This window comes from Myxocyprinus asiaticus, chromosome 22 (genome assembly GCF_019703515.2).
Source record: "Myxocyprinus asiaticus isolate MX2 ecotype Aquarium Trade chromosome 22, UBuf_Myxa_2, whole genome shotgun sequence".
Taxonomy (NCBI): domain Eukaryota; kingdom Metazoa; phylum Chordata; class Actinopteri; order Cypriniformes; family Catostomidae; genus Myxocyprinus; species Myxocyprinus asiaticus.
In genome coordinates, this window is record NC_059365.1 from 5,158,295 (window position 1) to 5,183,417 (window position 25,123).

A 25,123-nucleotide genomic window follows, 5' to 3' on the forward strand; every position below is an offset into this window, starting at 1 on the left:
CAATCTGTCTGTAAACAATTGTTGGAAAAATTACTTGTGCCATGCACAAAGTAGATGTCCTAAACGACTTGCCAAAACTATCGGTTGCAAATATTAAATCTGTGGAGTGGTTACAAAATGAGTTTTAATGACTACAACCTAAGTGTATGTAAACTTCTGACTTCAACTGTACTTATAAAAAAATACTTTTTACATTTAAGTATTCACAAAGCTGTGTGATTGGGTTATTTTTTGCAAATTGCAATAAACATGCATGGAAAAATAATTATGATTGGAAACAGGTAAAAGTACGTATTTTATTTGAAGCAAATAGCAGAAATAATGACATTCATTTTACAACTGATGAAGCATTTATTATGCATTATCACTGGAAATTTAAACGGAAGCTCTTCTCTTGTTCCTTGCTGCGGTTTCCACACAACTTTGAAACCTCTTCCACTCGCCTCTGGAGTAAAACTGAAACATAAAAGTACATTTTTAAGCAACACCACATATAGCAATATTTCATAAAGCCCCTTGGCTGATAATTTAATGCATCTTTTGGTTACATCATCATAGTCATGAGCAATAATTTTAAAGGGATATTAAAGGAAGATATAGGGAGAGGGACACTGTCATTCTAGAGAGCATTTAATTGGATACGCTCCCAAGTGCAACACAAGTCATCACTGTTTATGGTTCTGTGCAGTATATCGTGAACACAAATTCAGGCAGTGGCAAGGGTGTTGAGCCACTGAGCACTGGAAACCTTGTGACTCAATTACCTGTGATGTGATTACGAGGTCACGATTTTAATTGCAGCTGGTATTAATCAGCAACATCACTGTATAAATGACACTATCCTGCATTTTCGGTGGAGATATTGAAACGTACAGTTATGAAAGATAAATTAAGAAATCAATATACAAAAGGAGTGTGTTTTTAAGATTTTCTAACAACTCTAATATTTAAAAGATAGTTTCCCTTTCATGAACATTATGGGTGAAAGAGAAAGAACATTTTAAAGAGAAAATAAGGCTTTGATGTAATTTATGCTTGCATTCGTCCTCTAATGACTTGAGACTTCAGAAGACATGTCTGGTAAGGGAACATAATGAGCAATGATGCTGGTTTTAACGGGGCATTCTGGGAATTCTTAGGGAGGGAACGTTTCAGTGCACTGGAACGATTTTGCGATTGGGACAGCCCTAGAAATGGCTGACTCACTGACCAGTGCCCCGACTACTGAACTAGGGAGCTGATTGAGATGCACCCTAGGAGAATACTAGCATATAGACAACCTTAAATCTAACAGACATTTAGTTAAAGCCACAAGTTAAAATTTCATTTGATTTCACAGAGTATTTAAAGCCAAAAATATACCAACCTGAGTTTTGTTCCACCCATTGGAGGGAGTCCATGTGTGCATTGAGGATTTTGCAGATTTGCTGAAGCTTTAATGGGGAAAAACAACAGAAGTCATTTTTGACAAACTAATTTTCAGTCAGGGCCTAACTTTTCTAGTCGTTACTGGTAATGTAACTTTAAAATTGGGACCATTTGGCTAATCAATCATTTAGGCCAATCTATGACCCGTTCTGACAAATTCTTTGAAAAGTCATTAACAAGAACTGACTCAAAAGAACAATATGCTCAAATAATTGGACATCACTTTGGCTAGCGAGTAAGTTTTACTCTACACAAGCGCAATATCTATTTGACTGAAAATATTTTAGAGCAGAGCAAAACTTGAAAAATTTATATTTACTATAAAAATGTTCAAGCCCGGAAAACACAATTGTAAAACTCCCTAATGTTTCCAGTTTTTCCATGACCATGGGAACCCTGATTCATGCATACTGTACATGCATAAATGTTTTTGTCACAGTTATTGATTGACTGTATTTAACACACCGGGTCAGCGATGTCAGCAGGTCCACTGGATGTGTTCAGGTGTTCAATAATCTCTTTCAGATCTTGGGACATTCTCTTGAGTTGGGCATCTACATTTTCTGCCAGTTTGTACCTGGATGAAAGAGATAAAGCAAACACTAAATGAAGTCCTGGAAGCACAGTGCATGTGGTAAATATGAACCACGTAGATGGTTTTTGTTCCTACGTTCTCTCTCGTTCTTCATCTGCGTTCTGCATGTAAATGGTTCCGCTCTGCTCTTTGACAGACTCCTCTAATGGGCCGAGCAGATCTTCCAGCTCTTTCTGTTGGGAGAGGATGAAGTCCAGCTCTTGATCCAGCCTGAGGTACAAACACCCAAATAGTAAATGTTACTATTTGACAATAAAAGATGACCGCTTTTAGCTTAAAAATATTTAATTCGTCAAAAAATTAAGATAGAATTTTAACTCACTCTCATTTTGTTCAAAACCCATGTGCCTGTCTAAACTAAGCTATCGTTTGGATTCAGAAGACTCGGAAAAGCACATATGGACTAGTTTTAAGGTATTTTTCATTGTTATGTGAACATCTTTCATTGTTTGGAGAAAAAAAAAAATGCAGTGAAAGTGAATGGTGACTGAGGATGATATTCCACAAAAAGTCATGCAGGTTTGGAACAACATGAGGTTGAATAAATGACAAGAACTTTCATTTTTGGGTAAACTATTCCCATAACTTTTACTTGTATGTGTTATTAATGCAATACAAACAACAACTTAAAGTTTTGTGAACAACACAACCCATTTAATCCCACTGGTTACAATTGTGGCCTAAATTTAGTTTGAAATTGGAAGGGTCTAAAAAGAGTTGTTGGTGTATTTTACAAAGAGTTGTCAATTGTAAATGAAAGTACAGACTTGATTTCATGTGAAAATATTTACGAGTGGTGCAAATAGTCACCCGAGCCATTTAATTCCACTGTGCTCCTCTAAAGGTTATGTGTCAAAACTACATATAAACGGAAGCAAATGAAACCTGTCATGATTCACTTAAAACTACCATATTTTGTACATATAATGATGAAAGGGTCTTTTATTAATTTATTAATAAGATTGCTCAGCCTCGTATGAATCATGCTCACTGGACAAGTAAACATGTAAGTGGTCACAATTGTGACTAGTGGGAAAATACAGAGCCCCTTTTTTGAATAGGCGACTGATTAACTTCAATTATAAAATTGGAGATTTCAAAGTATTATTACTATAAATAAAAGTATAAATTAATACGCAGTTATTCTTGGTTTGTCATCCCCCTTTCCCCCATAATTGCTTGATAGTAAAAATATTATATTGATTCTTTATTGTTTGCAATTTTGTATTGGGTCCTATTGAGCAACTGAACTGACTATCACACTTGCTCTGTATTTTCCCACAGGTTACAATTGTTACCAACAATAAATCTCATATTTTCACTAACTAACTTTAAGGCAGTTTCTTTCATTGGGCTATCCAAGGAGTAAAATACATGTGCCCACTCAGCTGGGAAAAAAGGGTTAAAATGTGTTTTCGCATATGCACAAAACAAAAAACATAATTACCTTCGTTGATCCAGTTTCACCTTTTCCATATCTTTATGTAAAGTCGTAATCTAACAAAGAAAGCATTTCAGAATTTAACCAAAGCTCCTCAAGTCTCCTCATCAATGTAATTCAAAATATGGCCAATCAGATGCTTAACCACAATCTTTTTTTTTTTTTGTGGATTTTTCTCCCCTTTTCTCCCCAATCTGGAACACCCAATTCCCAATGTGCTCCAAGTCCTCGTGGTGGCGTAGTGACTCGCCTCAATCCCGGTGGCGGAGGATGAATCTCAGTTGCCTCCGCATCTGAGATCGTCAATCCGTGCATCTTATCACGTGGCTTGTTGAGCGTGTTACCGCGGAGACCTAGCGCGTGTGGAGGCTTCACGCTATTCTCCACGGCATCCACGCACAATTCACCACGCGCCCCACCGAGAGCGAGTACCACTTTATAGCGACCACAAGGAGGTTAACCCAACGTGACTCTACCCACCCTAGCAACCGGGCCAATTGGTTGGATTCGAACTTGCGACTCCAGGTGTGGTAGTCAGCGTCTTTACTTGCTGAGCTACCCAGGCACCTCTTAACCACAGTTTTAGCAACATTAGCCCTAAGTTTACAGTAAGATAATCTAACTAGGAGCATCCTTATGACAATCACTTCTGTCTGTGGTTCTTTTAACAATGAGACATTACACATGTTCAGATGTGGCACCTGCAAGGTTTTGGTCTCGTAATAGTGTTGTAATTGTGCTGTTGCAAGACTTAATGATGTACGTAATAATAGGGAGAGAACAGTGTGCATTTCTCTACCTTCTCTCCATTCTCCACCAACATACGGTCCCAGGCGTTGACCTGAGTGGCCTGCTGCAGAAAGTGTCGTTCATGGTCTTCCAATTCAGAGCTCCACTTATTGATCAAAGCCTCAAGCTGGGCATATGACATCACTGGAGCCGTGCTGACAAAAGACAACACAAGAACCTTTGTACTGCACTTAAAAGAGAATACAAAACCAAAGCAATTCACATGTGAAAAATGTTATACCTCGTTGTGACAGCAGCAGTAGCGGTGCCAATAGTTGTGGCTGGTGCAATAGATGCAGCGGTCTTCAGTCCCAGAGAAAAGCCTGTGGTGGCTCCTGTACTAGCAGCAGCTGAAGAGACACCCACACTCAAATAAGACAAATAACTGACTGGAAAACAGCTGTAACAAGGCCTCATTGATAGGAATAGTTCACCCAAAAATAAAAAGTCTGTCAATGTTCACGGAGAAGTAAATATATATTTAAAAAAAACATTTTAACAATAAAAGTAAAGCAGTGCATTCGACTCGTTAGCTATATTATGAAATCAAATACGCAGCAGGTTGGACATCAATGACAACAAACGTTAATCCTGTGAGTCTCGTAACTAACCGTCGCCAACATCAACCTTGACGCAACATGTCTAACAAAGCCATATTAGATTTGAAAGCTGGAGGTTATGGGAAAATTATCAGTGATTAACGGTTGAAATTTCAGTCTGTTGTCCACACAAAGCTATTGCAGGGTTTTTCCAAGCATGACATTTTTTTCTTGAATGATCTCTCTCTCTCGTGTTTGACATTATACGCACTAAATATCTGCTTCTCATCTGACTGAAGCCTGGTTTTGGTGCTATATGCGACACGCATGAGCCATCACAGAACCAAGCGCGCAAGGGATCCATTCTTTTTTTTGTTTGTTTTTTCAAATACACATCACCCTTCTAAAATTGATCACGATTTTACAGCAGTTAGGCACACTGTAGGATTTTGGCCACGATTCTGCCATCTGAGACAAATTTTGGGAATCCTAATGCATTCCTGTCGTCATGGGGCAAAATCGGCAATCTTACAACGTTCAGTGTGACGTTCACCAATGGCCGATTAATAGCCTCTGACGAATTTCTGGCAGTGCCAGAAATGTTAGAGCTGTATAGTGTGACTGCTATTATGACGGCCAGATGAGACTGTCCACTCCTCTCTCGCACCACGATTCACTCTACTCAAGCTCTTTCAGTGTTTTTTCTTCTTTTCAATTTATATATATATATATTTTTTTATAAACAAATAAGCTGAAAACACTTGGAGAAAAGTGTAACACTTCTGCAATATGAAAGCATTATTCCCTGAAGAAGAAATTATTGCATTTTCTTAAAATGTTTTTTCTTAGGGGGCCTGGGTAGCTCAGTGGTAAAGACGCTGGCTACCACCCCTGGAGTTCGCTAGTTCGAATCCCAGGGCGTGCTGAGTGACTCCAGCCAGGTCTCCTAAGCAACCAAATTGGCCCGGTTGCTAGGGAGGGTAGAGTCACATGGGATAACCTCCTCGTGGTCGCTATAATGTGGTTCGTTCTCGGTGGGGTGCGTGGTGAGTTGAGCGTGGTTGCCGCGGTGGATGGTGTGAAGCCTCCACATGCGCTATGTCTCTGTGGCAACGTGCTCAACAAGCCACGTGATAAGATGCGTGGGTTGACGGTCTCAGATGCGGAGGCAACTGGGATTCGTCCTCCGCCACCTGGACTGAGGCGAATCACTACGCGACCACGAGGACTTAAAAGCACATTGGGAATTGGGCATTCCAAATTGGGAGAAAAAGGAAAAAATAATAAAAAAAAAATTATCTTTATCATGCATTTTCTTTACAACTTTATTTTAATTACTATTTAAAAAAAAAAAATCACTGTAAACTTCTTTAGTTAAGATTCACACCACTCCAATTTCATTAAAAAAAAAAATTTAATTGATATTGGTAAGTATTTATGGGCAGGGATTAAATTGGGATTTCGGAAGAGGGGGAACCCTACAATCGGGTGTCTAACACATTGGTGTCCAAATATGGATTTATTAATAGGCCTGTATGGTATGTAATTCATATATATATATATATATATTTTTTTTTTTTTTTTTTTTTCAAAATTAACCAGGATTCTGTTTTATGATTTGTCTGTCATTATTTATGCATATCATGATTCAACTTAATTGTGAGAATACATAACTGCATGGAATATTTGGTTTAGTGTTTTTACATTAGATGACAAAAACTTGATTAAGAATGATATCAAATGTATTTTATACATTTTATAAAAATCAGATCATAGCTGGGACAAGTTACCTTCTTCTTGCCCTAGGTTGGGGGTCATCTTATAGAACAGGCTAAACTTAAATCTAATTATGTTACAATTTACAAATAAATACACATTGTTCTTAATGGTGGAAACAAACACCTAACTTCTCAAATTGTTATTCTGATCATTTAATTTGTAATAAAAACAGTTGCATTATATTATAAAAGAGTTTAAAATTCTTTACTGTGGTGTGAAGCAGCATTTTCACTAGTGAATCCTACTGTATAGTTGCTAGTAAACTGTCACACAGACAATAAAAATAAATGCTGAATCAACAAAAATGGAGTACATACATAAATACACAAATAATAACAGTGAAACATTTTACAGTGTGTTGGTCAAGTGGTCTTTTGATCTCAAATTCAATTATATTTTTATCTTGATGTCGCTTTTGATGGGATTCAAAACACCTTCATGTATAGCCTACAACTTTTTAATAAACTAAGCAAAATCGCTACTGCACGAGTGGATCTAATAAAAGGGTAAGCATTTGATTCCATATGATGCAATTTCAATGAAACAGAGATCGTATCCACGGACCACGGCGCGATACAGAAACTGAACGCACGTCTTTATGTGGGGGCATCCAGTCTCGTGCCACTCTCGTATACTCTATCAGGGACCGCAACTGACTAGAGCAAAAAATAACAAACTTGAAATATTTTTGAACAAATACACTCACTAAATAGAGACAGAATGTGTCAAATGGATCAAACAAAAACCGCATGGGAGAATACAAGAAACTGAATGGATTGACAAACAAGAATTTATTTTTCTTTTTAGAATCGAAGGTGCCGGAACAACATTCCAGCCCAATTTAACCTGTTTATGGGACGTTTTAATCCAAATCAGAAGATACAATTGGATACAATTATAGAAATCTGTCATGTTTGTGCAGTATCCATAGGAAATGTACAAGCATGATATATTATCAGCCTATACAGAAGTGTGTCATTTTTCGGGCCACAAGTCTTTTTATTTCCACAATGAATCTTTGCTTGTGGCAGCTAATTATTATTGTAGGCAACCTCCCGCAACCACGTTCATTCTCAACATCTGTAATTTTTTGTATTTGTGATCAGGCTGTCTTATCAGTACCACCGCTCACTATACGCATATTACGCAGTCTGCTTAGGGCACCAACTCCCTAGGGGGGCGTTCATATCATACAGTCTGACAAGCAACAATCTTAAAGGACTGTAAAAATCCTACAGTGTATAGCGGGCTTTACTGTAACTGTGGTATGGCAAAACGTTGCAGTTTCATATTGAATATGGTAATCTATTAGGTGGAATCTATTAGACTTTTTATTGCAACTGTGGCAGTTGTAGTTAAAGTTTCTAAATGTGTTTAGGCTACTGTTTTTTATAAATATGTTTAATAAATTCAGCAATACAGATTATAATCTGCTGAATGTACACTACTAATTTAGGACTGTGCTATGAAAATGTTTGTTTCCTTCTCCATAACAGATAATGTTTTACTTTCATCAGATTCAGACTCTTGATAATGTAAGTAATCTTTATGAATATCTGAAGGCAAACAAGGCCAGTTTATTTCATAATATCAAACATAATTCGAACAGAACATATATTAGACAGGAGGAAAACTTTGTCCATAATTTGTCAAAAAGTCTTGGAGGTTCAGATGTTAAAGCATTTTACGTACTTGCTTTTATATTTACAGTTCAATGCCAAACGCATAGGTAAGACCATGGATGGCTCGCTCTTCATTTCTGTGGTTAGGTCAATGAAGCTAGTCTTTCTAAAAAAGTTTAGTTTGATTTCACATTGCACCTTTAAGTAATAAATCAAGGTTCCATACACTTGGGGGCCTGGGCAGCTCAACGTGTATTGACGCTGACTACCACCCCTAGAGTCGCAAGTTCGAATCCAGGGCGTGCTGAGTGACTCCAGCCAGGTCTCCTAAGCAACCAAATTGGCCCGGTTGCTACGGTGGGTAGAGTCACATGGGGTAACTTCCTCGTGGTCGCTATAATGTTGTTCTCGCTCTCAGTGGGGCACGTGGTGAGTTGTGCGTGGATGCCGCGGAGAATAGTGTGAAGCCTCCATACCCGCTATGTCTCCGTGGTAACGCGCTTAACAAGCCACGTGATAAGATGCGTGGATTGATGGTCTCGGATGCAGAGGCAAACTGAGATTCATCCTCCGCCACCCGGATTGAGGAAAGTCACTATGCCACCACGAGGACTTAAAGCGCATTGGGAATTGGGCATGCCAAATTGGGATAAAAAAAAAAAGGTTCCATATACTTAGATGGTGAAAAATAGCTAAAATCCAATATAAACATGAAATGCAATTAAGTAATTATGTTAGATTTTAATTAAATGCAATTATGAAATAATCCAACTTCGAGCATGTGGATGACCGTATACGTCAGTCACCACCAAAGACCATTTTTGAACCAGGAAAAACCCTGTACTTTATGTTTTCAAACTAATATTGTCCTGTAACATTCTACTTTAGTGTTCAACATAGAAAAAAAAGTCTTCTGGGTTTGGAATGACATGAGGGTGAGTAAATGATGGAAATGTTCATATTCCTTTAATACTTGTATTTTGGCCTAAAGAATTTCTTCAACATGCATTAATGAATAAATGTTGAATAAATGAGAATAAACATTGATGTAACCTGTGGTTGTAGCAGGAGCAGTTCCTAGAGGTTTGAGCGTCAGACTTGTGGGAGCGATGGAGGCTGAGGTCATTGCAGGGGTCACTGAGGCTATTGAGGAGCCCACTGACAGAGAAAATAAAAAGCCCATGTGATCTTGTTTGTTTTTTTAAATCCAGAACAACCCTAATTTATGGCAAGCAATTTGCAAGCTTTACATATTCAACAGATGTAAAGATATGATATGGAGGACTAAAGACCTATTCACACCAAGTCCAAATTTTTGGCACATAAATACAAGACATTGCTATGCGTTTCCTAAGGTGTTCTTGGGGGATGCTAGGATGATCTAGGTGGTTATTAGCATGTTGCAAGAGATTTAGCTTTTTTTTGTCTTTGTTTTAATGCTTTGCTGTAGGACCTCCGTGACATTTTTGGCAACAAGGTAAGCTGATAACAAGTTTTTTCCACCCCCGACAGACAGTATAAATACTTGGTTTCATGAAAAGATGTGTCAGATGAACCCACATGTGAATCCGGTGGCTGTTGTTGATGCTATCGGAAGAGCAAACAGCGATGAAACTGGAGCTGATGACATGGACTGACTGGAGGGTGCAGAGCTGGCAGGTGCTGGAGTAGCTAAACGACAAAAATACAATAGAACTTATTTCTAGCTGTATCTCACAAAGAAATGTCCAGGTCATGTTTGACCTCAAATCAAAAGAAAATGAAACTTAGAACATCTATTTTGCTTATGAAATGTTAGTTTTGTGTGTTGCAGTAATGGTAATTGGGGAGAAATGTGCTTAATTGTAATAAAAAATACTCACAATGCAAAAAAAAAATCGACTTTATTCAAAATATATAATTTCACCCCATTTGATTTTGGGTAGAAATATGACTCGGACACTTCTTGAAAATTTTCATGAGATTCATCCATTTCCATTTTTTTTTTTGCCAGTATTATGTATTATGGCTAATCTGACATTGAAGTTTACATACCTGAAGCTTTAATTCCAAAGTTAATAACAGTTGTTGAGGCTGTGGAGGCAGGAGCAGAGGCTCCTAGAGTCAAACCTTTGAACCAGAATGAAAAACAAACACATCATTTACTTCCTTTATTTAGACCAGTGTTGCAGTGTAACAAACAGCTGCACAAATAAAGCCAAAATACTGTTGTTTTGTCGGGCTGCTCAGAGACGATGAGAGGGTGCAACCATCATTATGATGTCTTGGGGTCCAGATGGAATAAATCCGGACCCGGACCGCGGTAACTGGCGTAGCCTAATCGTTAGCAAGGCAGCTAACATTAGCAACTTCACACAGTCTGAGAAAACCGAACCACTTGCGTTTTTAGCGACACGCACCTGATCGTCTAGATGTAGAATACATGCTAAATATCGAAAAATACTCAAAAGCTTATCATCAATATCGTGTATTTTTTTATCACAATAAATAGAGAATTTTATTTCCCAGCCCTACATTATCCTTAACACGACTAGTCGTTCAAACAACCAAGCAACTAGTCGATTATGAAAACTGGAAGTTTTGCACGTGCCTTGTTAACACTTTCCCTATTGAAACAGGAAGTTGAGGTGGGAAATATTGAAGGACTTGCCTTTTTTTTTTTTAGCCAACATTAGCCAATAACCTTTAGTTTGCGCCACAAAAAAAAGAAACATTATGTTCTCGAATGATAGGGTGTTAAATTGTTTGCGTACGTTTTTGCAATGCTGAGCTAATTTCTACTTACTTTTGTAGAATTAAACCGGTAGAGTGGGAGGCAAATTCTTACTCCAGAGAGCATTTTATTAAGACAAATTTGTATATGCCTCTGCGAACAAGATGATGTCCATCAAAATTTTTGGTCATTTTTTTCAGCAAGAGAAAGGCTGTAAATTTAAAATACATATATTAATTTGGTAACACTTTACAATAAGGTTTCATTAGTTAACAAAATTAGTTAACATGAACTAACAATGAACAATACTTAGTCAGCATTCATTAATCTTGTTTAATGTTAATTTAAACATATACCAATACATTTATAAAATCAGCAATAAGTTGTATACGGTAATATTAGTTAATACACTATGAACTAACAATGAACAATTGTATTTTTATTAACTAACATTAGTTTCAGTTTCAAGTTTATTTGTCAAGTGCACAAAATGTCAGAGACAACTGTACATTGAAATGCTTGTAGTGAGGCTCAGGTACACTACAGCTGTGCAATAAACAAATTACAATAAAAAACAAAACAATACAGAATATATTAGTATGTATGCCTAGTTGGTATGCAAGTGCAGATCCTAACTGTAAACACTGGAATATGTGCAGACCCAGTATGTGAACAAGAGTGCAAAAGGTAGTAAAATAAATAGCTGTAGTGTGTAATAAATATGATCGATATATCTGTATATTGCACAGAAACAGGACTTAGTCCTTTCCATTAACAAAGATTAATATATGCTGTAAAAATATATATTGTTCATAATTTGTTCATGACGCCTAATGATGTAACTAATGTTAACTAATGGAACCTTATTGTAAAGAGTTACCATTCATTTAGTAAACTTTTAGGAATATGCTAGTATATGCAGTAGTTTACCTCAAAGCTACAGTTGTGCTCAAAAGTTTGCATACCCTGGCAGAAATTGTGAAATTTTGGCATTGATTTTGAAAATACGACTGATCATGTCTTTTATTTAAGGATAGTGATCATATGAAGCTATTTATTATCACATAGTTGTTTGGCTCCTTTATAAATCATAATGAAAACAGAAATCACCCAAATGACCCTGATCAAAAGTTTACATACCCTTGAATCTTTGGCCTTGTTACAGGTGACACACACAGGTTTAAATGGCAATTAAAGGTTAATTTCCCACACCTGTGGCTTTTTAAATTGCAATTAGTGTCTGTGTATAAATAGTCAATGAGTTTGTTAGCTCTCACGTGAATGCACTGAGCAGGCTAGATACTGAGCCATGGGAAGCAGAAAAGAACTGTCAAAAGACCTGCATAACAAGGTAATGGAACTTTATAAAGATGGAAAAGGATATAAAAAGATATCCAAAGCCTTGAAAATGCCAGTCAGTACTGTTCAATCACTTATTAAGAAGTGGAAAATTCGGGGATCTCTTGATGCCAAGGTCAGGTAGACCAAGAAAGATTTCAGCCACAACTGTCAGAAGAATTGTTCGGGATACAAAGAAAAACCCACAGGTAACCTCAGGAGAAAGACAGGCTGCTCTGGAAAAAGATGGTGTGGTTGTTTCAAGGAGCACAATACGACGACACTTGAACAATGAGCTGCATGGTCGAGTTGCCAGAAAGAAGCCTTTACTACGCCAATGCCACAAAAAAGCACGGTTACAATATGCCTGACAACACCTTGACACGCCTCACAGCTTCTGGCACACTGTAATTTGGCGTGACAAGACCAAAATAGAGTTTTATGGTCACAACCATAAGCGCTATGTTTGGAGAGGGGTCAACAAGGCCTATAGTGAAAAGAACACCATCCCCACTGTGAAGCATGGTGGTGGCTCACTGATGTTTTGGGGGTGTGTGAGCTCTAAAGGCACGGGGAATCTTGTGAAAATTGATTGCAAGATGAATGCAGCATGTTATCAGAAAATACTGGCAGACAATTTGCATTCTTCTGCACGAAAGCTGCGCATGGGATGCTCCAGTGGTTACAGCAGAAAAAGGTGAAGGTTCTGGAGTGGCCATCACAGTCTCCTGACCTTAATATCATCAAGCCACTCTGGGGAGATCTCAAACATGCGGTTCATGCAAGACGACCAAAGACTTTGCATGACCTGGAGGCATTTTGCCAAGACAAATAGGCAGCTATACCACCTGCAAGAATTTGGGGCCTCATAGACAACTATTACAAAAGACTGCACGCTGTCATTGATGCTAAAGGGGGGCAATACACAATATGAAGAACTAAGGGTATTTAGACTTTCGAACAGGGGTCATTCCATTTTTTTCTTTGTTGGCATGTTTTGTTTTATGATTGTGCCATTCTGTTATAACCTACAGTTGAATATGAATCCCATAAGAAATAAAAGAAATGTGTTTTGATTGCTCACTCATGTTTTCTTTAAAAATGGTACATATATTACCAATTCTCCAAGGGTATGCAAACTTTTGAGCACAACCATAACAGACATGGACCAAAAGCAAGAAAACTCCATTTGAAGTGTAAAGAGGCTTGCAGAACTTTATTACCCGTGGACTGCGCCCCCAGTGAGAGGGCAGGGGTGGGCTGTGCAGGGGCAGCTGAGGTTGCCTGAATTTTGGGCGTCCCAAAGCTGAATCCTCCCATAGGCTGCTGGGCTGCTGTAGTCTGAGTGGAGAGACCTCCAAGAGTGAAGCCCGTCCCAGCAGATGGAGCCCCCAGAGTCACACCTGTGGCCGCAGGTTGAGATGCTGCAGGTGTGCTAAGCTTTGGTAGGGAGGCACTGCATGCAAAGAGAAAAACACACTTTGTCAACAATAAAATCAACAATGCAATAATTTCACATCCTGCTGTTCTATTGTCAATTTTATTTATAAAATAGATAGTTCAAACTGAAATCTGATTGGATGTGCCACATGCAAAGCCTATGTATTACATCCACACATAAAATGAGCATTCTCACCCAAAAGAGAAGCCTCCACCAGATGCGTTGTTCTGGGTCTGAGCACCAAAGCTGAAGCCACCTTGCGTGCTGCCATTGTTCTGCGTTGGCTGCGCGAGAAGTCCTGCGATCTGGGATGGGTGGTTTCCAAAAGTCTGGGTCGGAGGCTGAGTCTGAGGCTGGCTCGTTCCAAAGGAGAAGCCCCCTACTGCAGGAGTGCTGGTCTGCAGGCCGAAGCCTGTGGTGGCTGCAGCTGTAGTTTTGGGGGTACCAAAGGAGAAGCCTCCAGTGCCTGTTTGTCCAAAGTTAAATGCCATAGTGCTGCTACAAGACACTGCGAATGATGCCAAGAGAGAACAATGAGTGAAATAACTTATGTAGCTCAACTAGTAGAGCATGGTGCTAGCAACAGCATGGTCAGGGGTTCGATTCCCAGGGAACATACACCTTGAATGCCCTGTAAGTTTCTATGGATGAAAGTGTCAGCCTAATGCATAAATGTAAATGAAATACCAGCATGATTATCTTTTCCTTGACAATATATATTAATTTGTTATTTCCTTTTTGTGTAAATCTGTAATGGTTAGCCTTTTTGTGCCTAATTTAGTTGACAGCAGTCGACTTGTTAGGTAAGCAGCTAAGGTGCTTTAACATGATGTGACTATGATTCCTAAAAATGCTGTTTAGATCAGCATCTTATGTTTTTTTTGGACTACGATGCCTAAAATAGCTGGGTAGCTCAGTGAGTAAAGACGCTGACTACCACACCTGGAGTTGCGAGTTCGAATCCCAGAGCGTGCTGAGTGACTCCAGCCAGGTCTCCTAAGCAACCAAATTGGCCCGGTTGCTAGGGAGGGTAGAGTCACATGGGGTAACCTCCTCGTGGTTGTTATAATGTGGTTCGCTCTTGGTGGGGAGCGTGGCGAGTTGTACGTGGATGCCGCGGTGGATGGCGTGAAGCCTCCACACGCGCCATGTCTCCGCGGTAACACGTTCAACAAGCCACGTGATAAGATGCGAGAATTGACATCTTAGACACGGAGGCAACTGAGATCCGTCCTCTGCCACCCGGAGTGATGTGAGTCACTACGCCACCATGAGGACTTAGTGCGAACTGGGAATTCCAAATTGGGGATAAAATAAAAATAAATAAAATAAAATAAAAAAATGCCGTCTAGATAGGCAATTCACTAGGTTTTGTGATTATGATGCCCAAAATTGCAGACTACATAGATATCTTACTTGGTTTTTAGACTATGATGCCTAAAAATGCTAAGTAGGCAGCTCACTAGGTTTTGATATTATGACGCTCACAATTGCTGTCTAGATAGTATGCTCACTAGGCACTTGTTTTTTAGACTATAATGGATAAAAATGTTGTCTATGCAGGAAGGTCACTAGGTTTTGAGATTATGATTTATAAAATTGCTGTCTAGATCGGCATCTTACTGGGTTTAGTTTATGAAGCCTAAAAAAATGCTGTTTAGATAGGAAGCTCATTCGGTTTTTAAACTATGATGCTTTAAGAAATGCAGTCTAGGTAGGCAGCTCACTATGTTTTGAGCTGATGATGCCCAAAATTGCTGTCTAGACTGGCAACTCACCAAGGTTTTGTGATTATGATGCTCACAAATGCTGTCTAGAAAGGCAGTTTACTGGATTTACAGTTTATGATGCCTAAAAAAATGCTAATCTCAAAACATAGAGAGCTGCCTATCATAATCTCAAAACATAGGCAGCGCACTATGTTTTGAGATTATGATACTCACAAATGCTGTCTAGATAGTGCAGCTGCACTATCTAGACAGCATTTGTGAGCATCATAATCTCATAACCTGGTGAGTTGCTTATCTAAACAGCATTTTTTTTGGCATTATAGTCTAAACACCAAGTAAGATGTCTACCTAGACAGCATTTGTGAGCATCATAGTTTAAAAACCGAATGAGCTTCCTACCTAAACAGGACGCCCAAAACTACTGTCTAGATAGGGAGCTCACTATAGTTTGAGACACATCCAGTGTTTTGGTGTCAAACTAATTCGTTAATCCTCAATGATAAACACACGATCACAAAATCAACTGATAAAGACAGCGGCAAAGAGCAATTTATACGTTTCATTGAAGAGAAATATAAGATATGAACACCGGGTATTATTCCAAACTTTAAGGTGAATGACTGTTATTACACAGAAAATGTAATGTTTTAATGTCAATGTTTATAAAGCTAACTGACAGCTCTTCACATGTACGTATACCGAATGCGTATTTCTGCACATTTACATCATATTCTCATGCTGTTACAATAAAACTAAGAGATAATTACTATACATTGCTATAAATATAATAACAAAACATCTCGCACCCAAAGAAACATTGAGAATCTTACAGACTAGCAGATCCCGCTCAAACACAGTGCGTCACATGTGCTGGTGGGGACCTTCTTCTTCTTCTTCTTCTTCGTCTTCTTCTTCTTGCTGTTTTACGGCAGTTCGCAAACCCATTGGCGCATTACCGCCACCTATCGCCCATTTGGGTCATCGACACTCTATTTACAAATAAAATACCTACACCACCCTATCCACCTTCACACTTAATTTCCTAACTCCGTCGGGGCTACAGCTTTAGCTCCTCCAGCTTCCACAAAAAAAAAAAAAAAAAAAAAAAAAAAAAATATATATATATATATATATATATATATATATATATATATATATATATATATATATATATATATATATATATAAATCGAATTATATTCGATTAACTAGCCCAGAACTTTCCAGATATTTCATCACTATAGATCATTTATTACTATTTGTGGATTTAACAAATTCTTTCATGTATGCTGCTCTCCCTTTCTGCTTAACTCTTCTATTACACTCTTTCTTTCCACTCTTTATTGCCTATACTGAATAATTACATGCTCCATCGACTCACTGTTGGATGTTTGCCTATTAAGTACAATATACTGTTCAGCCCTGTATGACCCAACCTTAGTCTTGTTATTATATTCTCTCATCTCCTCCCTCCTGATCACCTACCCTTTCCTGCTGCTGGTTGAATTGCATACAAATGTCTGCCTTATATTTCATTATCCCATTGCTGTTGCCATATGTTATTAATATTCTTTTTGATTACTGATTTTTTATCTCTGATCTACTAAAAGACACTTGGATATCCACTGTTTCCCTCTCTAATGCCTTCTGAGCCAATGTATCCACCTCTTCATTTCCTTTCAACCCTACATGCGCCGGAACCCGCAAAAACTGAACATGTATATTATTCTGCAGTAATGAATATAAATCCTGAAGAATCTCTGTTAGCAAATCCTGTCTTGTATCTGATTGCTGAACATTCAGACTTAACAGAGCATGAGCTAGAGTCTGAACATATGTTTACACGTTGAGCTCTAACTTCACTTACCCACTTCACTGCCATCATTACAGCAATCACTTTTCTAGTAAACACCGATAAATAATCTGATATCCTACTTATCCTATACACTTTCAACTTTGGAATTGTGTATGCAACCCCAACGCAACCATTTTTTGGATCTTTTGAAGCATCTGTAAAAATGTGTGTGAAATCCCCATATCTCAATCCCTAACCTTATACACATTTGATTCACTATGTCCTTCATTTTGTCTTATTTCGAATAGAGTTAGATCAACATTGGGCTGTGACATGACCCATAACGGTACTGGCGGCATAGTTAATATTGATGCATATCTATACTCTTATCCCAGATCTTTTTTTTAAGTTTATTTTTATCCCCCTTTCTCCCAGTTTGGAATGCCCAATTCCCACTACTTAGTAGGTCCTCGTGGTGGCGCAGTTACTCACCTCAATCCAGGTGGCGGAGGACAAGTCTCAGTTGCCTCTGCTTCTGAGACCGTCAATCCGCGCATCTTATCACGTGGCTCGTTGTGCATGACACCGCGGAGACTCACAGCATGTGGAGGCTCATGCTACTCTCCGCGCTCCACACACAATTTACCACACGCCCCATTGAGAGCGAGAACCACTAATCGCGACCATGAGGAGGTTACCCCATGTGACTCTACCCTCCCTAGCAACTGGTCCAATTTGGCTGCTTAGGAGACCTGGCTGGACTAATCCCATATCTTTAAATAAATCTCCAACAACCCAACCAATGCTGGTGCATTTACTTTTCCCATGTTCCCAACTAGGACTCACTACCTTTTTTGTAGGGTGATTTTCACTCTGGCCTCCTAAATTTGCCCTATACGACACCATTAACTGGTGTCTTCTTAATTATAGAGGTATTTCACCCATTTTAACTTGAAGAGCTAAAACTGGAGATGTTAAATATGCTCTACAGCAGACTACAGTGCACATTTAAATGTTTGTGTTTCATCGGAGGATCAGCCAATTTGCATGTCCCCCATTTCATCACTATTATATTTTTATGGATTATATATAATATTAAAAAAATCTAATTATACCAACATTTAATTTAATTTTTATAAAAATACCATGCTTTCATTGTCTGTGTATTTTCTTATAAAATGCTTCATGCATTTTCTGAGAAAATAGATAACAGGCTTGCAGATTTAGACTATATTAATCTATAGTAGGCTACTAGCTGGTTATTTGAGGACCAAATGTGACAATAAATCATGAGACAATAAAACATATGGCTTTTATTGAAATCTTTTTTTAAGACATTTGTAAATAAAACAGTTAAAACATAAATAAAACAATAAGCATATGGCATATAAAACAATTTCACACATACGTGGCAGTTTTGTAACCTTTTATCTATTATTCTATTTAAAATATTAAAATATTATTGCTATTGATTGGTCATTAAGACTATAGTATACGGTTCTGTCTCAGAGATGAATGTTGACCTCACTGTGTGTACCATCACCATCAATAGTGCTGTCATTGCCATCTGAGAGGAATCCACTGCCTGAGTGATGCGTCTTACACTCCAGCGCTGTGACTCTTTGCTTCAGGCGCTGTTGAGTGGCCGTGTACTCACCCAGTAATCGCGCAAACCGTGTCTGTAGTATTTCAAGAGAAGCTTCCAACCGCTCCACTTTCTTCTCTACCTGTTCCTCTCCCATTCCACCAGCTCCCATCTCCTCCAAAAGACCTTCTTTCAGAAGAATCTGTCTTCCTCTCTCTTCCAAAACCTTCTTGGCATCTGGATACTCCATAACAGCTTCCATAAGATTGTCCTTTGACAAACAAAAGAGATCCGAGTAGCCAATACTTCGGATGTTAGCTGTGCGACGGTTGCCCGTTTTGCTCCCTTTGATGTTGAGGATGCTAATCTCGCCAAAGCAGCTGCCGGCTGTCAAGTGTGCGTACTGGGTCACCCCATCATCAGCCACAACAGCAAGACGTCCCTCTTTGATGATGTACATCTCTTTTCCAATGTCCCCTTTTCGGCAAATGTAGTCTCCAGGGCTGAAAACCTGTGGCCGTAGCTTCAAAACCAGTTCCACCAAAAGGCCCGCCTCACAGTCCTGGAATATACGGACCTTTTTCAATGTTTCCAAGTGCACGTTGATAGCGATCTCGGCCCGTAGTTTGTCGGGCAGGTTCTTCAGGACTTCTTGCTCATCGACTGCTTTCTTGTTGTTCCACAAGTAGTCAAACCATTTGATGACCCGAGCTTCTAGCTCTTTGCTGACCTTTCGAAACTGCATGTAGTGTTTGATTGCATCGATGCGAGATTGGAACTCGGCTCTTGTGGCATTCATGTTCGATATCATGGATCCTACGTTACCAACGATGGTGGCGAAAATGAGAACGCCAACGAGGAAATCGAAAACGACAAAAAGATACTCCTCATCGCGCACTGGAGCGGGCATTTCTCCAATGGTCGTCAATGTGAGGGTGGACCAATACAGGCAATAGACGTATCCTCTTGTGAGGGTCCCAAACTCAGGATCTGAGATGTTTGGGTAGACCCATTGGTCAGTTCCAAAGCCCAGAGACTTGGAGATGGCAAAGTAGATGCAGGCATTCCAGTGGATGATAACTAGGATGTAAAGCACCAAGTTGCAAATGCGGAACATGTTCGGGTAGTTTGTGCGAGTCTCGGTGCGGTCGAAGAACTCAAACAGGCGTGAGAAGCGTAGTAGACGATTGAAACGCAGCTCAGGAACATGGATGCCAATGGCAAAGTAGGCTAGATCTGTGGGTAGTATGGAGAGCAGGTCCAGTTTGAACTGTAATGTATGAAAGTAGCTCTCTCTTAACCTTGTGAGGTCCTTGACCAGAAGACCCTGCTCAAGGAAAGCTGTAATACAGAAATGAATTGTTAGTTTCTTTTTTTTATTATTATTATTATTTTCCTCCCCTTTTCTCCCCAATTTGGCATGCCGAATTACCAGTGCGCTCCAAGTCCTCGTGGTGGTATAGTGACTCGCCTCAAGCCGGGTGGCGGATGACGAATCTCAGTTGCCTCCGCGTCTGAGACCGTCAATCCGCGCATGTTATCACGTGGCTTGTTGAGCGCGTTACCGCAGAGACCTAGCGCGTGTGGAGGCCTGCGCTATTCTCCGTGGCATCCACCCACATCTCACCACATGCCCCACCGAGAGTGAGAACCACTAATCGTGACCACGAGGAGGTTATCTCAAGTGACTCTACCCTCCCTAGCAACCGGGCCAATTTGGTTGCTTAGGAGTTACTCAGCACGCCCTGGATTTGAACTAGTGACTCCAGGGGTGGTAGTCAGCGTCTTTACTCACTAAGCAACCCAGGCCCAGAATTGTTAGTTTCTAAATTATTATTTTTGCCAAAAGTTACTCAAGTATACTGCATTTTTGCATAGGTTTCATATATAGGCGTATATACTGGTCATACTCATATATCCCCTTAAAGGAATGTGCCGGTTCAACACAAGTTAAGCTCAATCGTCAGCATTTGTGGCATCATGTTGATTTCCACAAAAAATTATTTTGACTTGTTCCCAGTTTATTTAATAAAAATAAAAAGACAATACTTCAGTTCAGGCACTTAGAATGCAAGTGAATGGGGCCAGTCCATAAATGCTAAAATACACATTGTTTCAAAAGTATAGCCACAAGATGTAAACATTAGACGTGTTAACGTGATTTTAGTGTGATAAAATTGCTTACTAACCTTACTATTACTGGGCTTCAAGTTGTAAAATTGGATATAACTTTACACAGATAAGGTTAGTAAGTGTTATCACACTAAAATCATGTTAATCATGTCTTGTGAATAAACTTTTGAAACAGTGAGTATTTTATATAAACTGGCCCCATTTACTTCCATTGTAAGTGCCTGACTGTAATCGTGATTTTTGTTTGTCCACATACATTTGACCATGTAGAGGTGTATAAATGAGATGTTTCTAACCTGTTCTCAGTCTCACACAGGTATCCAATATATATATGACGTCAGAGATATAATCCAAAACCAGCCACAGAATGAAGTTTCTAGTTTGAAGCTCATCAAAGCAGGCCCTGTGTTTGAGATGTAAATAATGAATCACCATCAGCTTGAGAAAATACTACCCCTTTCACATATAACACAATGACACTTATTTACATAAATCATCATCAAAATGAGATCCTGAAACACACACAGTCGCTCATGAGGTTTAATTATACCACTTGGATTTAACGGAAGAACAGCTGCTAAAAATACCTTCCTTACATGCCCTGCATTTGATCAGCATTCAACCTTCAAAATTAGAGTAGGTTTATTTTTCTCCTTTCAGTTCTCAGGTTGATTTATTGCTAAATTTGCTTGCAAGTTTTTTTTTAGGAGGCATTTTAAGGCATTTCAGGATCTCTTGTCAATACAGACATGCAGTATTTCAGGTGTTTCTTCAACATCAGGCATTTTTAGCACTGTGAATTTCTAGAAAAGAAAGTCAGTAATTTATTTAATTTGCCCACTAACAATGTCCAACAGTGTTTCACAGGAGATTTATGTCGGTTTTCTTCTTCTTTTCTAAAATTCCCACCACATTGTCATTTCCAGCACATCTTCTATTGTGTTGAATAGAATGCTGTGATGGAAATGACTGATGAAAATTGAATTTTTTTATGTTTTCGAAATAAAATAGCTAACTCTTTTGTCTTTCTAAGGCTAATTTCATAGCTAACATTGTAGGTATCCTAAATACACACAAGTAGATAATATTTTCAAAGTTATAGCTTGATTGGAAGTGACACCTAAAAAATATTCTGATTACAAGTGATAGTTACCTTGATTTTCTTCAAACATCACATCATCTCAAGAACGCATACTTATGGAAGTACTTTAATGACAAATGTCTTTGAAAAAAGCACTATTTAAAAATAAATGCATTGCATTAACAGTGCCTGCATTTTTGGGGGTGCAATTTCATATGGTTGTATAATTAAGCTGTGAATATTTCAACTGAAAACATTTCGCAACATTTCATTAAAATTGAACAATAAATATTCACCTTGCATAGTTCACATCCAAAATATTCAGATGTCCTCTTTATTATTCGACAGGTAATATTCGTCCATAATATTTCGCTTTGCAAATTAGCTTCTGAAATTTCAGTGGTTCCAATTCGGTTGGAAATTCAACATTGTACATCCTGACATTGCAGGAAAAGCAGTAGAGTGCCGATGCACAATCTTCACTTGCTGCTACTAGGCTTCAACACTAGGTGGTGGTGATCAGGCACTCTACTGCTTTTCCTGCAATGTCAGGATGTACAATGTTGAATTTCCAACCGAACTGATCCACTGAAATTTTAGAGGCTAATTTGCAAAGTGAAATATTATGGACAAATATTAACTGTCGAATAATAAATATAATATTTTTAGAAAAACGTAATATTTTTTATGTGAACTTTGGATGGTGATTATTTTATAGAATTTTTTAATGATGAAATTTTATTTTAAATGTTTTCAACTGAAATATTCACAGCTTAATTATACAACCATATGAAATTGCATCCCCCCAAAATGCAAGCAATGCTAATTCAATGCATTTTTACTTTTTTCAAAGACATTAGTCATTAATATACTTCCATACATGCTCTTCACTGACTCTTTAGTTGATTCGGTTTACAAGTACACTTACTTTTGAATAAACCTTTTTAGGGGCAAAATAGTTTGGTGTGGTGGAAATGACACTACGATTCTCAAAAGTTTTGAAAAAATGATAGAAATCATTTTCACATAGTAAATATTGAAATGGTTCATGTTTTTTTTTTCACTCTTTGTTTAGATTATAATAGTTTTAAATATGTAAAAAAAAAAAAAAAAATATATATATATATATATATATATATATATATATATATATATATATATATATATATATATATATAATTTTTTTTTTTTTTTTTTATAATGGATTTTCTTAGTTTAATATTGAAAATCTGGGTCTGCGACAAGGCTAAAACATTCCAATCTATACATAAAAGGCATTTTTAAAAAGTACCAAAAATACCGTAAATGAAGAAGGCCTGGTAAACAGTTTCCGATTCATTTTTACTGAGACCATCATAAAACAAAAAGAAAAAAAGTTGAAATTTGTTTGAATAAAAACCAACCCCTTTGACATAAAAGTGGTGAGAGTTGAAGAAACTTTAAACTCAGTATTTTTAGCCAAAAGAGGAGAATAATGTGTGACAAATGTACATAATTCTTTGTTTTTACCTAGCCACCACAAAGCACCAGTTGTACAATACAGCAGTGGCTATAACAAACAGCCAGCGGTAGTACATGTCATCAGCAGGTGCCATTACGAAAACATCAGACTTCTTCCTGTTAAAACATTTTTATTCGGTAAGACATCTGTTAAAATTTCAGAGCAATAGAAATGTCTCGTCTAGATGATGGTTTGATATGACAAACTCACTTGGTTTTGGCACTGTTGTGCCCATCTTGGGCATCAGTTCTACTGATGCTGATTCGACTGGGAGCGATTTGAAGCTCAGGGCCCCGGAAACGCTCTAAGAAAGAATCGGGCCTCTCCTCCTCCTCCTGAAGGCCTTTATGGGCCCAGTCTCTGAGAGTGACCACCATACTCACCAGCCTTGGAAACAGAGGAAACAAATGAATCAATAACATCTTCAAGAGCTCACTTTCATGAGAAGTTATTTGCATGGCTTTAGCTTAGGCTTAGAGTTGTATGTCCTGATAAATACAGAAGGAAAGGACATGCAAATGTTTGCTTTTTCAAGCATTGTCTGTTTCTAGACTTTTTGCAAGTACTAATCTTGTGAAGTCCATCTGAGCAGGCAAGTTCTTCTCTACATGAACAGAATGGAGGTGATTTCGATTCATCCTTCAGTACCTGTTCGGTATGCGTAGTTTATCTTAAATATGTATCTCTGTATAATGTTCCTGCTTTTTTAGATCACATGCAGGTGAAAAGGCTGTGACTATAGATAAATCAGTTGCAGAAGCTCACCTTGACATGGCACCTCTGCCACGGAACGAGTTCTGTGAGTTCAGTCCACAGGGTTCGATGGTGGCCACTCGCTGCAATTCCGAAGAAGTGTCATCACATATGGACTGACCACTGCATTGACAACAGAGTCAAGTTGGGATTTATACAGATTGACAGACCGTATTTTACCATTAGATAACAGATGGGAATTGTAGAAGTGCAAAAAGAGTCGAAGTTGAGATCTCACCGGCTGAGAATGCTATCGGCTCGCTCTGACTCATCTTCAACTGAAGTCTTTACAGACAGTCTGTGAGCTGATAAATCCATGCTCTCCACCAACACTTGGCCTGTCATGCTGCTAAAAGAGTTTCTGTATGAATATCCTTCAATAAAAGCCATTTATTGGTCTCTCTTCACAACTGCATAATTTAAAATCACAGTTGCACAAGAAGAGGGCCACTATTACACAGTGAAACTGTATGTACACTGTAAACCCTAATGTTGTCGTTACCGTCTTAAAGGAACAGTTCACCCAAAAATGAAAATTCTCTCATCATTTACTCACCCTCATGCCATCCCAGATGTTTATGATTTTCTTTCTTCCGCAGAACACAAATTAAGATTTTTAGAAGAATATCTCAGCTCTGTAGGTCCATACAATGCAAGTGAATGGGTGCCAAAAATTTGAAGCTCCAAAAAGCACATAAATGCAGCATAAAAGTAATCAATGTCTTTAGAGGTGATTTGATAGGTGTGGGTGAGAAACTGATCAATATTTAAAGAAATGTTTTACAATAAATTCTCCTCCCTGCTCAGTCAGTCTCCACTTTAATTTTCACTTTCACATTCTTCTTCTTGTTTTTTTTTTT

The 25,123-nt window shown here is 38.4% G+C and overlaps 2 protein-coding genes across 4 annotated transcripts; both read right to left on the minus strand.

The window, feature by feature from the left end:
• Positions 1-282: 282 nt before the first annotated feature.
• On the minus strand, positions 283-16,350 carry nup62l (nucleoporin 62 like). 3 transcript variants are annotated; one of them, XM_051649456.1, is made up of 13 exons: positions 16,246-16,350; positions 13,881-14,193; positions 13,468-13,700; positions 10,228-10,302; positions 9,754-9,864; positions 9,247-9,351; positions 4,495-4,603; positions 4,264-4,408; positions 3,471-3,520; positions 2,099-2,233; positions 1,894-2,005; positions 1,367-1,433; positions 283-456 (listed from the first exon to the last, which is right to left on the minus strand). In XM_051649456.1, the coding sequence occupies exons 2-13, from the start codon at positions 14,174-14,176 to the stop codon at positions 365-367; spliced, it is 1,530 nt and encodes a 509-aa protein (XP_051505416.1). In that variant the 5' UTR covers positions 14,177-14,193; positions 16,246-16,350; the 3' UTR covers positions 283-364. The 3 variants fall into 3 exon arrangements, with proteins under 3 accessions (XP_051505416.1, XP_051505417.1, XP_051505415.1); XM_051649457.1 differs by having other exon boundaries at positions 16,222-16,330; XM_051649455.1 differs by lacking the exon at positions 16,246-16,350 and adding an exon at positions 14,628-14,774.
• A 2,365-nt stretch (positions 16,351-18,715) lies between these two features.
• Positions 18,716-24,608, minus strand: cnga2a (cyclic nucleotide gated channel subunit alpha 2a). The gene is made up of 6 exons (XM_051649445.1): positions 24,502-24,608; positions 24,276-24,386; positions 23,721-23,897; positions 23,519-23,626; positions 21,225-21,331; positions 18,716-20,136 (listed from the first exon to the last, which is right to left on the minus strand). Exons 1-6 carry the CDS (start codon positions 24,606-24,608, stop codon positions 18,716-18,718), a joined length of 2,031 nt encoding a protein of 676 aa, XP_051505405.1.
• Between the last annotated feature and the right edge of the window lie 515 nt (positions 24,609-25,123).

Excerpts from the sequence above, each read along its gene's own strand:
- nup62l (XM_051649456.1), bottom strand. The coding sequence starts at position 14,176 with ATGGCATTTAACTTTGGACAAACAGGCACTGGAGGCTTCTCCTTTGGT. Across the intron at positions 4,409-4,494 it reads ACTGCTGCTGTCACAACGAG|CACGGCTCCAGTGATGTCAT; the intron begins GTATAACATTTT and ends GTCTTTTGTCAG. Across the intron at positions 2,234-3,470 it reads GTGAAACTGGATCAACGAAG|GCTGGATCAAGAGCTGGACT; the intron begins GTAATTATGTTT and ends TTTGTACCTCAG.
- cnga2a (XM_051649445.1), bottom strand. The coding sequence starts at position 24,608 with ATGACAGGCCAAGTGTTGGTGGAGAGCATGGATTTATCAGCTCACAGA. Across the intron at positions 23,898-24,275 it reads GGCAGAGGTGCCATGTCAAG|GCTGGTGAGTATGGTGGTCA; the intron begins GTGAGCTTCTGC and ends TCTGTTTCCAAG. Across the intron at positions 21,332-23,518 it reads TGGTGCTTTGTGGTGGCTAG|GGCCTGCTTTGATGAGCTTC; the intron begins GTAAAAACAAAG and ends TCTCAAACACAG.